The sequence below is a fragment of the Poecilia reticulata genome, linkage group LG13 (assembly GCF_000633615.1).
Source record: "Poecilia reticulata strain Guanapo linkage group LG13, Guppy_female_1.0+MT, whole genome shotgun sequence".
Taxonomy (NCBI): Eukaryota; Metazoa; Chordata; class Actinopteri; order Cyprinodontiformes; family Poeciliidae; genus Poecilia; species Poecilia reticulata.
The window spans coordinates 19,321,385-19,336,006 of NC_024343.1; the positions used below are offsets into that span (position 1 = coordinate 19,321,385).

Below are 14,622 nucleotides of genomic sequence, written 5' to 3' on the forward strand. Positions count from 1 at the left end.
AGAGAAGCAGAGACAGGCAGATAGCTCGGATAATGAAGAAGACTGGGAAGCCATCATCCATACACCTCTTCAGCATCACAACACGGAATCGGATCATCTCATCGAGAGTCGGCTGAGAGCAGAGGCACCGGAGTTCCACCCACACGAGGACATGCAAAGGGACTGCATAGCTGATGGTGGTGGACCAGCGCAGCAACCAACTCTTGGTGAGGACGTGGATGCAACACTGGAAGATGACTTTCATCCAGAGAACATGAACAGTGGAGATGAGTCTCACCAGTCAGCTGCCAGTGACAAAGAGACTGACACATCACCCCACAGGATGAGAAGGAATCCTTTTCGAACAAGAAAACCTATGTTAAGATTTAATTACCATAATCTGGGACAGCCTTTTATGTGATGTGAATAAGTTAGAATGTTTTGCATGATTAATTGCTTTTGATGTATTTTAGTTAGAAAGATATGAGTACCCATGGTATCTGTTTTAGCATGTTTTGAAGGTAGAGTTTACTTTTAAGTCAAAGTACCTTACCCTCAGAAGAGATTGCAGATATTTACGCTACTGGCGGATCAAGTGGTGGATTGTCATCGTGCACAATGACGTCGACTGCAACAATGTGACATTAATAGGAGATACATGTCATATTTTGGACTGGATACAGCATAGCATCTCTTTGAACATTCATCCTGACTCCTTCTTAGAAGAACTGCATGATTGTAAACCATCAAAACAACATGTTTGCTGATTTATTTGCTGTAAAGCTAGGGTACCCGAATGTCGGGACGACATTCATTTTCGAGGGGAGAGTGTGACAGAATGGACATCAGAAGTAATGACACCCCCTTCCTTGTCTTTTTTGTTTATTTGCTTTCATTTTTCTTGTGCTGGCTGCCCTTCTCTTTCTGAGAGGCGCTGTAATGCAGTGACAACGGTTCGCCACCAGTGGGCATATCGAGCACGGTGAGCAGCGCTCCTGACTCAGCGAGCCAACGGCAATGAAGCGCAGTAACGGCTGGTCAGCGAAGGCGCTCGCTGTCGCTCTCCTGTCTCAACAGATAAATGTTAATTAGCGCTGCTGTTTGTGTCTCTTGTGGGGGAGGTGGGCTGGAGAGGAGTGGCGAGGTATATGTGCAGAAGTTTTTTTAGTTAATTCTTTGACCTGTATTGAAAATAGTTGTTCTTTGACTTGTTGCAAATATTGGTTTGTGAGCGAGCAAACGGCAATGAAGCGCAGTAACGGCTGGTCAGCGAAGGCGCTCACTGTCGCTCTCCTGTTTCAGCAGTGTTCATCGAAATAAAAGAACCTGCGCAACACCACACTGATTAACTTTTAAGTGTGCAACATGTAGCTCCTTCTGAACCCTATGGAAGGGGAATCGAGATTTGCTTTAATCATCCAAAAGCTCGAGAAGGATGCGCGCGCTAGCTGCGTGTCTAAACAGGGTCTCTTGTTTGTGATGTGTGTGGATCCACTGTGCATCTACTGGCACTCCACCCGTCTGTCGGCCAGTGATCCCAGCAGTCAGAGCAGCCTGGGCCTGCAGGAAGGAGTGTCTTAGAGACACAGGTACAAACAAAGATATCCTGGGGCAGGAAGTGAGAACACTGTATGAATAATCCTGAGATTTGGCCGTTATAAAATGGTTTTTGTTGTGTTCAAAGCCACGGGCTGTAATGTTGCTTACATCATTGGAGAAAGTAATCGAGGATATTTCTTTTCCAGTAACCTCCTTAAAATACTTCAAAACATGTCGATCTATAAATCCTGACTGAGGCTTGAAAGTGTGCGAGATGTCTAAAAGTTTAATGGTCACAGATAAATTTACTGAGCTTGAGCTATTTTGCATCTACAAGCTTGTGTCGATCGTGTAAATCTTTAGCATTTGGCTGTCCAAGGCTCATAACCACGTTCTCCAAAATACTTGCGCGTATACAATCAAACGTGTTTGTACAGAAGGTGCTTGAGTACACGGGGTGTTGAAAACTAACACAGTCATTTAAAGATTAAATCAGTGTAGAAAGTTTATAACCTCTCACTAACATTTCTTAGTTGGATAAAAGTGTTAGCTTTTGTAATCGTTCACAGAAAGCCAGTGGATGTTTAGGCTGCTGTTGGTGGACCATTAAAAGGGCCCCGGGTCAATGCGTAATGCTCCGGCTGCCCGGTGTCCATTAGAGTATTGCGACACTCTTGGCTCACTCTGCCGAACACTATTTTAAGATGCTTGGCCGTAGCAGCATGTCCGGATCCCTTCACTATTCTCCATCACCCTCCGCCTGTGGACGCCTTGTGCCAGGGTCGCTTTGTCCTTGGCTGCACAACACATAGTCCGAGCTCTGTGTTTTAGCTTCTGCAGAGAGATTAAATGGCTATCTTGATGGGGAACACACAGGAGTTCAAAGGATACTTGATTGCTTTCCAATGACACCACATTATTCCCCATAGGAATGACAGTCTGACGTTAAGTGGCAAAAATACGGATTTTAAAAGTCACCTGTTCAGTAATAATATGTGATATCGGCAAGACTTCTCTCCGGTCATGACACCTTCCATTATGGGGTGATATATAGACATTGTTAAAATAAAAAACGAATTTAAAAAATATATGATAAAATACAACATTGTTTGTAAAGCTATCTAAGAATGGTCAACCCCCCTTTTTTGGGGAGCAAATGAAGCCTGAACAAAGAAAGTGATAGTAATGTATAGTTAGTGCACTGGGAAAAAAAAACAAGAAAAAAAAAAAACAACACACCTGGATATTTGTGCTGCATTCCAGTTACCTGAGAAGTGGGAACTCGGAGCTAGGTTTGACCTCCGACCCGAGGTAACAGCGATCTAGTTAAGAAGTCCGAATTTCAAAAGCTAAACACCACTTTCAATTGGTTCAGTTTAGAGTTGCGGGCACTACATGTGAGCATTGGTTATTAGACACACTTTTTCATGTGCGTCTTGTATTTACCACATATTGAAACAAGAGGTCTGCTTTGCAAGTCCCAACTGGGAGTTGCGCCCAGTTTCCCAGTGGGACGTCTGATTCAGAGGGCATTCGAGTTAGTTCTTTTGACTGAGAAGTTGGAATTTCACAAATCCAGCCACAAGTGGAATGCACCATTAGACAGAAAATTCAAATATCCACCAATTCAATTATTATTATTTTTTTTGTGCTTGTTTTCACTGCTTCAAAAATCTACGATCCTAATTTAATATTATTTAATACTTTGATCAGATTTGAGCCGAATTAACCAACACTAAACCTTAGATAGCAACGCAATTTGAGTATTACTGAAACCTTTGTTCTATTTTATTTTATTTTATTTTTTATTCAAAAGCGGATGTTTACTATTTTCTGTGCCTAAGGAGGAGGGACTCGCCCTTGGCGGCATTCATGCAAACACCGCCTCTGACTCCAATCGATAATTAACGAGAACGCGAACTGAACCTGGCTGCTTCAAACGTGTTCACGTGTCTTTTAACAGTAAAGGTTTAGGCTACAGTTCAGGTAGATAAGGAGTCGAGCCACGAGAGGGACGGAGCGGATTTGTGAGCCAGCTCACCTTCCCTCCTCTCTCTCTCTCTCTCTCTCTCCTCCCCTCTTTTCTTTTCCTCTTCTGACTGAGGCGCGAACACACTCTCTCTCTCTCTCTCTCTCTCTCTCTCTCTCTCTCTCTTTACGGAGGCAGTTTGCAATTCCTGCTCTTCATGCCAGAGCCTGCAGCTGTCTCGGTTGCGTCCCACCGCCACTGGTGTGGGAAAGCTTCGCGACGCATGGAGGAACCGACAGCAGATTTAGTTTTCCCCCCGCACCTATAGAAACCCAGAGGATTTATTTTATTTTTTTTTGTAACTTTCTAAACTATTTCCTGCGTCGTACTGAGACCGAATGAAGGGATTTGTCAGCCGAGACGCCCCGTCCGCGATATGACGGAAATCTTTTTTGTTGTTGCAATTGTGAAGGACACTGTATAGGAATGTGGAATATAAGTCTCTCTCTACGGTAAGTGCCCTGAAATGTCCATCACTACGTGTGTTTAATCTCTTGATTTTTGCCGCCTTGTTGTTAATTAACTATAAAGGCAGAGTTCAAGCATTTTAAATTCAAAAGACTGAATCGAGATAAGATTGGTCATAAATGTTTTCCCCCCTCTTATCTGTCTAATAGGACAAGCTCCCGCCCCTGAAACCATGACCACGGCGTTGAACCAGACCTCCTTCCTGAATGAATCCATCCAAAGAGGATGCAACCTCACCAAGACAGGTTTCCAGTTCTACTACCTGCCTACTGTTTACATCATGGTTTTCCTGACTGGGCTGGTGGGCAACAGCCTGGCCATCTGGATGTTCGTGTGCCACATGAGACCCTGGAGCAGCATCTCCGTCTACATGTTCAACCTGGCCCTGGCTGACTTCTGCTACGTCCTCTCTCTGCCTTTCCTCATCTTCTACTACTTCAACAAAACCAACTGGATATTCGGGGACGTCTTGTGTCGCCTCCAGCGCTTTATATTCCACGTGAACCTCTATGGAAGTATTCTGTTTCTCACCTGCATCAGTGTTCACAGGTACACCGGCGTGGTGCACCCGCTCAAGTCTCTGGGCAGACTGAAGAAGAAGAACGCCGTCATCACCAGCGCTCTGGTGTGGTTGATAGTCGTCATAAGCATGTCCCCGATTCTTTATTATTCCAGGACAGGTCTGAAGCGTAACGCCACCACTTGCTACGACACGACCACTGAGGACGAGCTGCCGGGTTATTTCATTTACAGCATGACTTTGACTGTGTTCGGGTTCTGCGTCCCGTTCATCATCATATTTTGCTGCTACGGCATGATCGTCAAGGCGTTGATCTACAATGACATGAACAACGCGCCCCTCAGGCAGAAATCCATCCACCTGGTCATCATCGTGCTTGCGGTCTTCGCCGTCTCCTACCTGCCGTTCCACGTCATGAAAAACCTCAACATGCGGGCGAGGCTGTACTTCCAGAGCCCCGACATGTGCGAGTTCAACAACCGCGTCTACGCCACGTACCAGGTGACGCGGGGCCTCGCCAGCCTCAACAGCTGCGTGGATCCCATCCTTTACTTCCTGGCCGGGGACACGTTCAGGAGGAAGCTGTCACGGGCCACCAAGAAAACCTCTAGGAAGGGGGACACCGTCCTTCAGTCCAAGAGCGACGAGACGGCTCTCAATAGCCTGGCCGAGTACGTGGAGAACGGGAACCGCAGGAACTAACCAAGGTGTCCTTTTAGCTCGGGAAACAGATGGACTAGGAGTAAAGAAATGCACTGTGTGGACTAAAGACCATGTAAAAATGTATCAGATGATGGTTAACTACTCCACACGCTGTGTTGACAGCCGCTTGTCAACGCTGATAAGCTATGGTACTGTACTGCCTTGTATTGTGTCGTACTCAAAATACTAGAGCCATTACTTCGTTTTCCTTCATGCAGCTTGTGTTGCTTACACTTCGGACTAAATGAGCCCCGTGAAGAGCCTGGCTGAGGGGAAACAGATTGTCGGACAGGCAATAATCCGTTGTCCATCAATATCTTCGGCTATGTACGGCTTAACGTGAATTGTATTTTCTCAAGCCACTTGCTGATGTTTAATCAATACCCATTTAGCAAGGTGAGAGATTGGCGCCTGAGGAGTCGCAGGCGGTGTGAATGTCTTTCAGACGAGAACGTGAATGCACTGAGCCTGTGATTGCTGAACAGATGTGCACAGCAGACATTGTAATGCACTATGAGCTGAGACTATCTGCTCTTTACCCGTTAATCTTCAGGGGGGGGTTTGCTTTTTTTTCCACTCAGTATGTATCACTGTTGGAGGGCAGTGTGTGGTTTTCTCTGAGGTCAAAGTCTACAAAGGCTCTTTTTCCCTTCCCACCTCTGTCACAGAAAACAAGGGTAATGTTTGCAGTATTTGTGCATCTGATGCTACAGTTGTTTGTTTTGTTTTTTTCTTCTTCTTCTAGATGTACTGTACAGGATGTTGTGACTATTAAGATTAGTTTACTTCATCATGAGTATGTTTAGTTTTTATACTAACTTGGAGCTTTTCTAATGCATAAGTCCAGGCTGAAAGCAGTCCGGCAGGGTGAAAGCGTGAACGAGTGACTCACCTCAGCATGTTCTGACTACCCTTGCATTCATTGCAACATAGAAAATCTTAGTCACAATTCTTCGCTCGCTTTATAGCTCCATCAACACGTTGAAGATCTATTTGTATGAGATACCTCAAAAGTGAATTGTGCACTGTGTCTGTGTTTGACAGATAGTCTTTTAGTTTTTTTTTTGTTTCATATTGGTTGTAAGCCTTCTTGAGAAATGATTGTGAAAACTCTCTCCGCGTGTTTTGTGTAGATGTTTGATGTTCGAAGCCTACTAATTCCTGTGTCGTGGCCCGTTTTCAGTACCAAAAAAAAAAAAAGGAAGTAAATCTGCTGTGCAAGACATTTCTTGGCCACATGCATCTTTGTCAGTCTTTTTCTCTGGTATTTTTTTATGAGCTACCAGCTCAACATGGACCCGCATGTATTCTAACATTAGAGAAACTATGAGAACAATACCACAGAGTAATGCTTTCATTGTATTTGCACATTTTTGTAAAAAAAAAAAAAAAAAAAAAAARTAATGTGCATGGTCTAATAGTTTATGATTAATCAAGATGGTATAGCAGTGAAAATGATACAACTTATAAATTGAAGTTATTTTTATTTAGGCTAACTACAAAATTGTGTGTGTGTGTGTTTTTGTTAGCTTATTCTACCTTTTTTCTATAATAGTCTTGTTAAAGGATCAAATCAGTATAATAAGCTGTTATTTGTTATTTAATTAGTCTATTAGACTATTTGCTCCGCTTGAACAAGAAGTGGGCTCAATGAGCTGTTCAAAGCTTGTCAGCTGTAGATTTAAAACAACGTTACCATAATGAGGTAAATCAAAAGGCAGTCAGAGTTGCCTTTACTTTTAGCACAGGAAAGCTGTGATGGGAAATTATGTGTTTAGAGATAATTATCTTCTAAAACTTTAAATCACCTTGATACCAGTAACTGGCCCAATGCCAATATTTGCAAAGTAAACAGGAAGCTTAATAATGGTCAAAAAGATGAGTTGTTCAAGCACTTTGACCGTGATAATTTGATTGCAGTGGGGTATTTTCCAAGAATTTTCTTTCACAATATAAATAAAATAACACTGGACAAAGAAAACCAACTAGCTACTTTATCTCTTTAGTCAGAATATGGTTCTGATTTAGCCATGTTAAGAAAGCTGTGCAGTGTATTCTTTGCTTGGCGACAAGCTAACAACACCTAGCAAAACTAGCTGGTCACAATACTATTATTTGTATTTTGTTTTTAGACCCTTAACATGTTCATAAATTTACCCTGTGTAGTAGCACGGTCATAAAAAAATTAGTGAGACAAAAAAGTGTTGAAAATTCAAACAGTTGAACAGCCACACTGGATTTTTACGGTTGTGATTGATGTGAAACTCTACCGTCTTGGGAGTTTCGTTTTCAGGCAAATGAAAGTCCAGTTTTGGAACTTAAAAATGAAATGCCCAACAGTACCAGTGTATGTTTTTTTTCTCTTTTTAGTTGCCTTTTTGAATAATTTAGAAGTTTTGTTCTGCTTCTGTTTTACCAAACCTGTTAGCATGCTCGTGCTTGGTTAACGTTAGCATTTGTACTAAGGTTGTACTTGTTATGCAACGATACCACACGCCTGGATTTTTCTGCAGGCCTCAGTCTATTATGGAGTAAATAATTTCTACAAGTAGGAAGATGCTTGGAATTGTTCTGCTCTGATCAGGAATCCTAATCTGTCAAGTTTCATAAGAGTGACGTGTCCAAACAGGGATTCGAATAATAATAATAATAAAACAAGCTGTGTTAAAACAGAGATTTATGAAAACTAACACAATGCTTTAAGAACATAAGATTTAAATGGCATGATAGTTATAAAATGGAAGTAGACAGAGAAAAAGTGGCATTGTGTGTTGACGAAAAATTGAAGGGGCAAATCTCCCTAGAGCATCTTAAGACATATTATCCACAGCAACAAGATCAAAATGGTAACTTTTAGCTTTACATAACGGCTCAAAACGAGTTCTAATGAATGCGAACACATCCCTGAAGGTTACAAGGACAAATACGTGGCGCTTGGTCCACCTCTGTGTTCTTCCTCCCACTCTACCTCTGCGCCGCCGCTTGACTTTCTCTTTCAAGTCAGCCAAGAGGAAGTGAGGGGATGAGAGAGGAATAAAGAGTGGCACCTTCTTCCTCTTGGCGTATACTTAAGACGGCCTTTGTGACCATCACAATGGCACAGAACTATTGATGCAGACAGGGGTGTGAAACTGTAGCCAAGAGCCCCGCGGCTGCTGCACAGTCTTGTGAGCACAGGAAGCCAACAAACTCTCCTTTTGAGGAGAAAAAGAAAAAAGAAAACAAGCCCATGACTACAAACTGCTTTTGATTTCCTGGCTTTAGGCTGCAAAACTGCATTGACTTGCCTCAGTGAATGCGTGTGTATGCGTTTTCCACCGCGTTGAGAGATCCTGGGGGCAGCGTGGACCTCGTTGTGGTGGGTGGCTGTTATCTCCCGTTTGTTTTGGGGTGTTTCGTGTTCAAAAGCATGCCTCTGTGACGAGCTACTTATCCGTGCGGCAGCTACATTCGACGCTCCCGAACACAGTTTTATTACGTGACAGGAACGCGAGAGCCAGGGAAAGCCGGTGCATGCGCTTTGTGAACCCGAGTGTCAAATTTTGACTCTCAGAAAGTTGGGATTCTCGCCAGCGTCTCCTCCCATGCCGCCTTCCACCTCTTTTCTCTGACATGGTTCTCTTAACTAATTCTAAATTCTAATGCATCGCTCAACCGCGTGCAAAAAACTGTAAGCTGTGGTTTTATAATCATTTCAGCTGTTACGCAAAGTACAACAGTAACCAAACATTTCCACATGTAATAAACAGCATATCGGTTGCTCAATGGGTGTCAGGTCTGCTCCAATACTTTTTTTTTTTTGTTTGTTTTGTTTTTCATAGTAAACGTTTTGGGAGATTTTTAGAGAAATTTGTTTGGTGCCGTTCCTGCGAGACACTTATCGGCAAGCGGCTTCGTCTAAATGGCAGAGTAAGACGTTTTAGAGCCTCTAAAAGCGTCGTTCAGCAGTAATGGTTTCCTCACAGATGGGCAGGTTGGTTACTCAGGCCTCCGTGCTAATGCAGCCGTCAGGTTGGACAACAGGACGCTGCTCTCTTCTCTCTGGGATCAGCTTCGTGACAACGCAGCTACTAAAACTCCTAGACCTTACCGATTTATTTGACGTCCAGATGTTGTTGAGATGTTTGTTTCCCCCCAACCCCCTAATTTCTATTATTTTCGCAGCTGTTTTCTATAAAAAATATAGCACCTTAGAAAAACACCTCATTTCGTCACATTACAGCCACAAGTGTCATCCTGATTATTTCCGAAAGACCAACACATAGCGGCGCATGAGGAAGTCTTTTTGCATTTGTTTACACATTCAAATCTGAAAAGTGTGGTGTGCATTTGTATCAAGCGTCCCTGAGTGAGTATTTATAAAAGCATCCACTGCTGCAGTTTGGTGTATATCCGCTTTGCTCTTTGATAGACTTCAAATTTTTGCCAAATTCTCTTGCAAAAATTTCTGACGAGTATCATCACAGATTCTCAATTGGATTTAGCCCTGGACTTTGACTGGACCATTCTAACGTGAATACGCTTTTGTTTTTTGTTCATATTGTTGTGCAGCTTTAAAAATTGTTGATATGCATTTGTGGATGTAAAGAAGTAACAGCTTTTATTGGGTTTGGGTTTTGCCTTTATATACTCAGCTTCAGTGGGTTTTTTTTCTTCCTTACAGCTGGGTTGCTTCAAAATCAAGAACTGCAAGATTTCAACTTTATTTTCTGACCTACGAGACGAGACGCCTCTGTTCTCCACCCAGGACTTCGACAAACTGCTCCAGAGAAGAGTAGCTACTGAGATGAAGATGTATCAACTTAGAAGTTGCCTCTGGATAGAGAAATGAAACAACCTTACCAATAATTCACAACAGTGAACGAACTGAGAGAGAGCAAATTCCTCCCTGAGTCTCTTGGTGCGAAGCCCAAGAACAATTTGCTTCCCTGAAATCAAACCAGTTAACTGGGAGAACGCATTTGGCTGATGAAATCTGGCCAGCATTACGTCATTATGACCTCGTCAACCAGTAGAAACCCATAGTCAGAGCAAGCGGCGGCTGCATTCCATCTGGGAACGCGGGAATTCTGCTAAATAACAGATTCGCTGCACTCTCTCAAAACTCGGCGTTCTTGAACGCGATATAAAGTAGCATCTTCTCAGGGACAAACTCAGCTAAAATATTTAGTCAAGTTTACATTCCCATCTCACATTCATCCTCCAATGTAAAAAAAACCAAGTTGAAAGATAGCTTTTGTTTTTAAGTTTCGGACATCTTTAATTCCACGGATGCCGTTAAAGTGGTAAGACAGGGTTTCCATGGAGAAATGATTCACCGGTGAGAGGAGAAAGGACGTGTCCAGTAGCTGACAGAGAGTGGCAAAGAAACTCTACTACCGCTCAAAATCACTGAGCAAATTCTGAGAATTAAAGTCGATCTGTAGATCACCATCAAGCCCATTAGCGATGGTACCCAATCGGTACCACTCTGGAGAAAATGACTCAATTCTACAAACTCAACCTAAACACATTTGAAGAAATGATACAAAAGTAATTTTGGCCAAAAAAATAAAATAAATAAATAAAAACTACCTCTTTTCTTTCCAAAAGATGTTTCAGGCACAAAAGAAAATCAAATTTGGCAAAGAAAAAAAACATTTAAATTTAGGCCATTACTTTAGGAAGGTGAGTCTATTCTAACAAAATGATGTTTCTGTTTGTAACAGGTAAGGCTCATCGAGCATAAATACTTTTGCACTATATAAGGCTACAAATTAGGTTTGCTTTTTTTTTTTTTACACTACTGTAACATTCCCGAATGAAATTCTTCATTCGATACAAATTCTTCCCAACTCTGTGTCATAACCGGCTGAGGACACTGAGTTCAGTATTAAGACCGATAAGCTCTCAGAGTCATTTATAATGTGTGTTTACACACAAACTGGTTCGGTGACTTTTAGGGAAAAAGTCACTGGACCACTTTGCGGTTTCCAGCTGCAGCAGCTAAGTAAACATACTGTAAAAATATTTGAAGCAACTTTTGGTTCCATTAATTGAGCACGCTGCACTGCTCTGATAGATATTAACTTCTGTTTACTGGCTATCTGCAGAAATTGGACCGAACCAAACAGTGCCGTGAGAGGTCGGTCCAGCAGTGGTGATGTGAGACTGAAGTGACTCGTTTTGAATATTTTCCGCAAGCTTCTTTTTCCGAAGGCTTTTCTGAGTCAACAGTTTGCTTCCGAGACAACAGATCCAGACTCCAAAACCTGATGCCGATTGCCGGCTCAGTGAGGCCCACACCTTATTCACTATCAAAACAGCTGAGTCTGGTGATGCATTTTCAAATGCAAAGAAACACGTCCACGTCTTGCGTGTTCATTTTTAATCAACATGCCAGTCAGCCGTCTCCGTGCAATAAAATGCACCGTTTGGGATCGCTGCCCCACTGGATGGACATGCGATGCCATCAAACACGACGCCGCAGTCGCTGTCAAAGCCAAAGTGAAAGAATGACAGGTTGCAGAGAAGATCGGCTGTAGGAATAGATTGTTTTCCCATAAACCTGTCTCCCAGGCAATAATACCGTCAAGAAGTTTGTGTTTTGGCCCATATGTCTGTACCAGCGGCGGATTATTTGGAATTCCAATGAGCAGGAATAAATTACAATACAAAAGCAGCAAAAGCTTCGGAGAGTGGATAAAATGTGTCCCTGGTGATAAACTGTAAGGATCTTATCTTTTTTTTTTTCTCAGTGTAATTTCACCAGTAATAAATAACGTGAGACACACAGTACCTCCCAGAAGCATTGGCAACATTTGAATCTTTACACGTTTTTGTCGTGACGGAACTGCAAACGTCGATGGCATCCTTCATGATTGACAAAAGCATGTGGCATTTCAAAGTGGGATGAAATCGATATATGGGCTGGAATTTTTTTTAATACAGGCATACGCTGCCTGGACAGGTCATCAGTTCATCACGCTGCAACACAGAGACATGAAGAACAAGCAGCCAGAGTCCAGGAATACGCAAATATTGTATTTTAATTGGGTTTTAATGTCCCAAACCGACAATTATTGTTTGTAATTGTCGGTGTGTTTTGCTATTTTTTATTTTTTTTGTATCTCAGAGGACATACCTGGTTGCATACAAACAAACATAATTATGCTTTAATTTAAAATGCATTTAAAGTAAAGTAATCTACAGTGTGTACATAAGTGTGGTTAACTTTAGACTTGATCTGCTGGCTGTCTTTGTGGGGACAATTTTCCTGATACTACGTTGTGGGACCAATTGCTCCTTGTGGGGGCCGAAGCCTGGTGCCCACAGGAAACCCAGTTTTTGGGTCAGGGGTTAGAGTTAGGACTAAGGTGTGAATTGGGTTTTGGATAAGGTTAGGGTTAGGAATGTGATGGTTAGGGTTAGGAAAAGGGTAAAGGTAAGGTTTAGGCTGAAGAAGTGAATGGAAGTAAATGGAAAGTCCCCACAAAGATAGCCACGCAATCAAGCGTGTGTGTCACCACTATCAGTTTTATTGTGTTTACATATCTATGCTGTCATCGCATCATGGCTGACGCGGCTCCGCAGAGAGAGTAAGAGCTTGTTAAACCCACTGACGGCTCGGGGCTCTTCACATTAAAAGCCCTTTGAAATCAAACTCTTGATTATCGCGCTTGTTTTTACGCCCGTGGCGTGATCTGAAGCGTGGAATTACTGTCTTTTTAATGTTGTCAGACAGGCATGGTCACAATCTGGATTTGACACTCGCATGAACAAGCACAAACAGCGTCTCTCCTTCCGAGTAGCGCGGCAAAGACAACCGGGAATTGCTCCTGCTTCTTTTCTGTACCGTCACGCTTTGCAGTCTTTGGAGTTCTGGAGCCAGAGGCAACACGCAGGAGGCCCCGTCAGAGCAACAGGAAAGAGGGCGTGTGAGAACACGGCTGTGTTTTTGACCGTCTTTCACTTTATGATCAATACCTTCGCAGCCGCTGTTAACAGTCGTCATCAATCAGCGTGAGCGATCGGCTTATTCCTGTCCGTCTTTCAGCAAACCTAACTCTGTGACTGCGTGCCGTCGGATCAGAAACGAGCCTGTCCCAACTGTTCAAGCCCCATGCAGCATCCCAACGTGACGTTGGACTCATACGCGACTCTTTCTTCTTCTTCATCTGCTTCTGCTTCTTCTTCTCCTTTCTACGATTTCCGACGGTTTTATATTCGTAATGAAACTGCTTTGAGACTCATGAATCAAAGTGAAAACCGAGTGATTTTCAAGGATGCCGTTTTCCACACAGCTTGGAGGGGGTTTTGTAATGAGAGTGCAGATGAGCGGCTCCGCGCGATAAGAAAGATGGGAGGGTCCCGCTGCTTTGGAAAATAGAAAAGATGCAAAGATAAGGCCTGACGGCAAGAGGCAGAGAAGGAAACTGAAACAAAATGAGAAGAAGGCTTTTTTTTATCTTTAGATAAAAGGAAAAGCAATCATGGAAAGAAACTTTAAAAGTTGAAGCAGTTTGATTGAATTTAATCATTCAACCTCCTTTGAGAAGTCTTTTTTTATCACTCTGCCTAAATCTTCTGAAAATTGATATTTTTGTCTACCACCTCTTTAGGTGATCCTAAAGTTGTCGACTTTAGTTTCTGAGAATGCAAAATTCAGAAACGTATTTGTTTATTTATTTTTGGTGAAGCTATTCTTTCTTTGTGCCAATTTCATGTTAAAATTTCCGAACCTTTTCAGAAGGCTTTTGAAGAATAAGGACAAAATTTACTGTATATGTAGAACTGGTTTTAATTTCCTGCTCTTAATTTGCATCAAAGCTGAAGAAAAGACGTGTCGCTGCGGGCATGGTGGTGTTTTGTTGAAAGTTTTCATTTTCTATTTCGTTATTATTTGTTTTGGGAGGCGGTGTATTTTTGTTTCTACTTTTTCTCAGACAAGATTTTAGGAAATTTGAACAGGGCCTTGGTGTTTTCTTTGGTAGGAAATGCTTCTGTCTCTAATCAGGCACATAGGGAGTAAAACAAACTGCTGCTGCATTTAAGACATAACCAGAAATTGCAGAAGGAGTTGCAGAAATTCCCGCAGCACCTGTTTTGCTGTTAACCTCCTGACGACTTCACTGACTCGTTTCCTTTGATGTGCACAGTTCTGCACAAATCTACAGATTGAACCTGCATCTGTAAACTCGCCGCAGCTCAAGTGTTTGAACGAGTCGATGCAATTCAATCAAAAGGCGACTCAGCAAAGTGTGAGTGAAAGGTTGTGCACACCTATACAAACAGTTTATTGTACCTTTTAAGATTTACATTTCTGACAATTTGGTTTGTATTGCAGTTGATTGTGAGAGATACATGAAGCAGAAGAACTATTTTAAATTTGTGTATGTATATATAT

At 42.4% G+C, this 14,622-nt stretch overlaps 1 protein-coding gene across 1 annotated transcript; it reads left to right on the forward strand.

Annotated features, from left to right (window-relative positions):
• The first annotated feature begins 3,645 nt into the window (after nucleotides 1–3,645).
• On the forward strand, nucleotides 3,646–6,477 carry p2ry1 (purinergic receptor P2Y1). Its single transcript, XM_008425849.2, has 2 exons — nucleotides 3,646–3,999; nucleotides 4,165–6,477. Exon 2 carries the CDS (start codon nucleotides 4,188–4,190, stop codon nucleotides 5,235–5,237), a length of 1,050 nt encoding a protein of 349 aa, XP_008424071.1. The 5' UTR covers nucleotides 3,646–3,999; nucleotides 4,165–4,187; the 3' UTR covers nucleotides 5,238–6,477.
• The last annotated feature ends 8,145 nt before the right edge of the window (nucleotides 6,478–14,622 follow it).

Bases quoted from the DNA above. Each gene is read 5' to 3' on its own strand.
- p2ry1 (XM_008425849.2), top strand. From the start codon at position 4,188: ATGACCACGGCGTTGAACCAGACCTCCTTCCTGAATGAATCCATCCAA.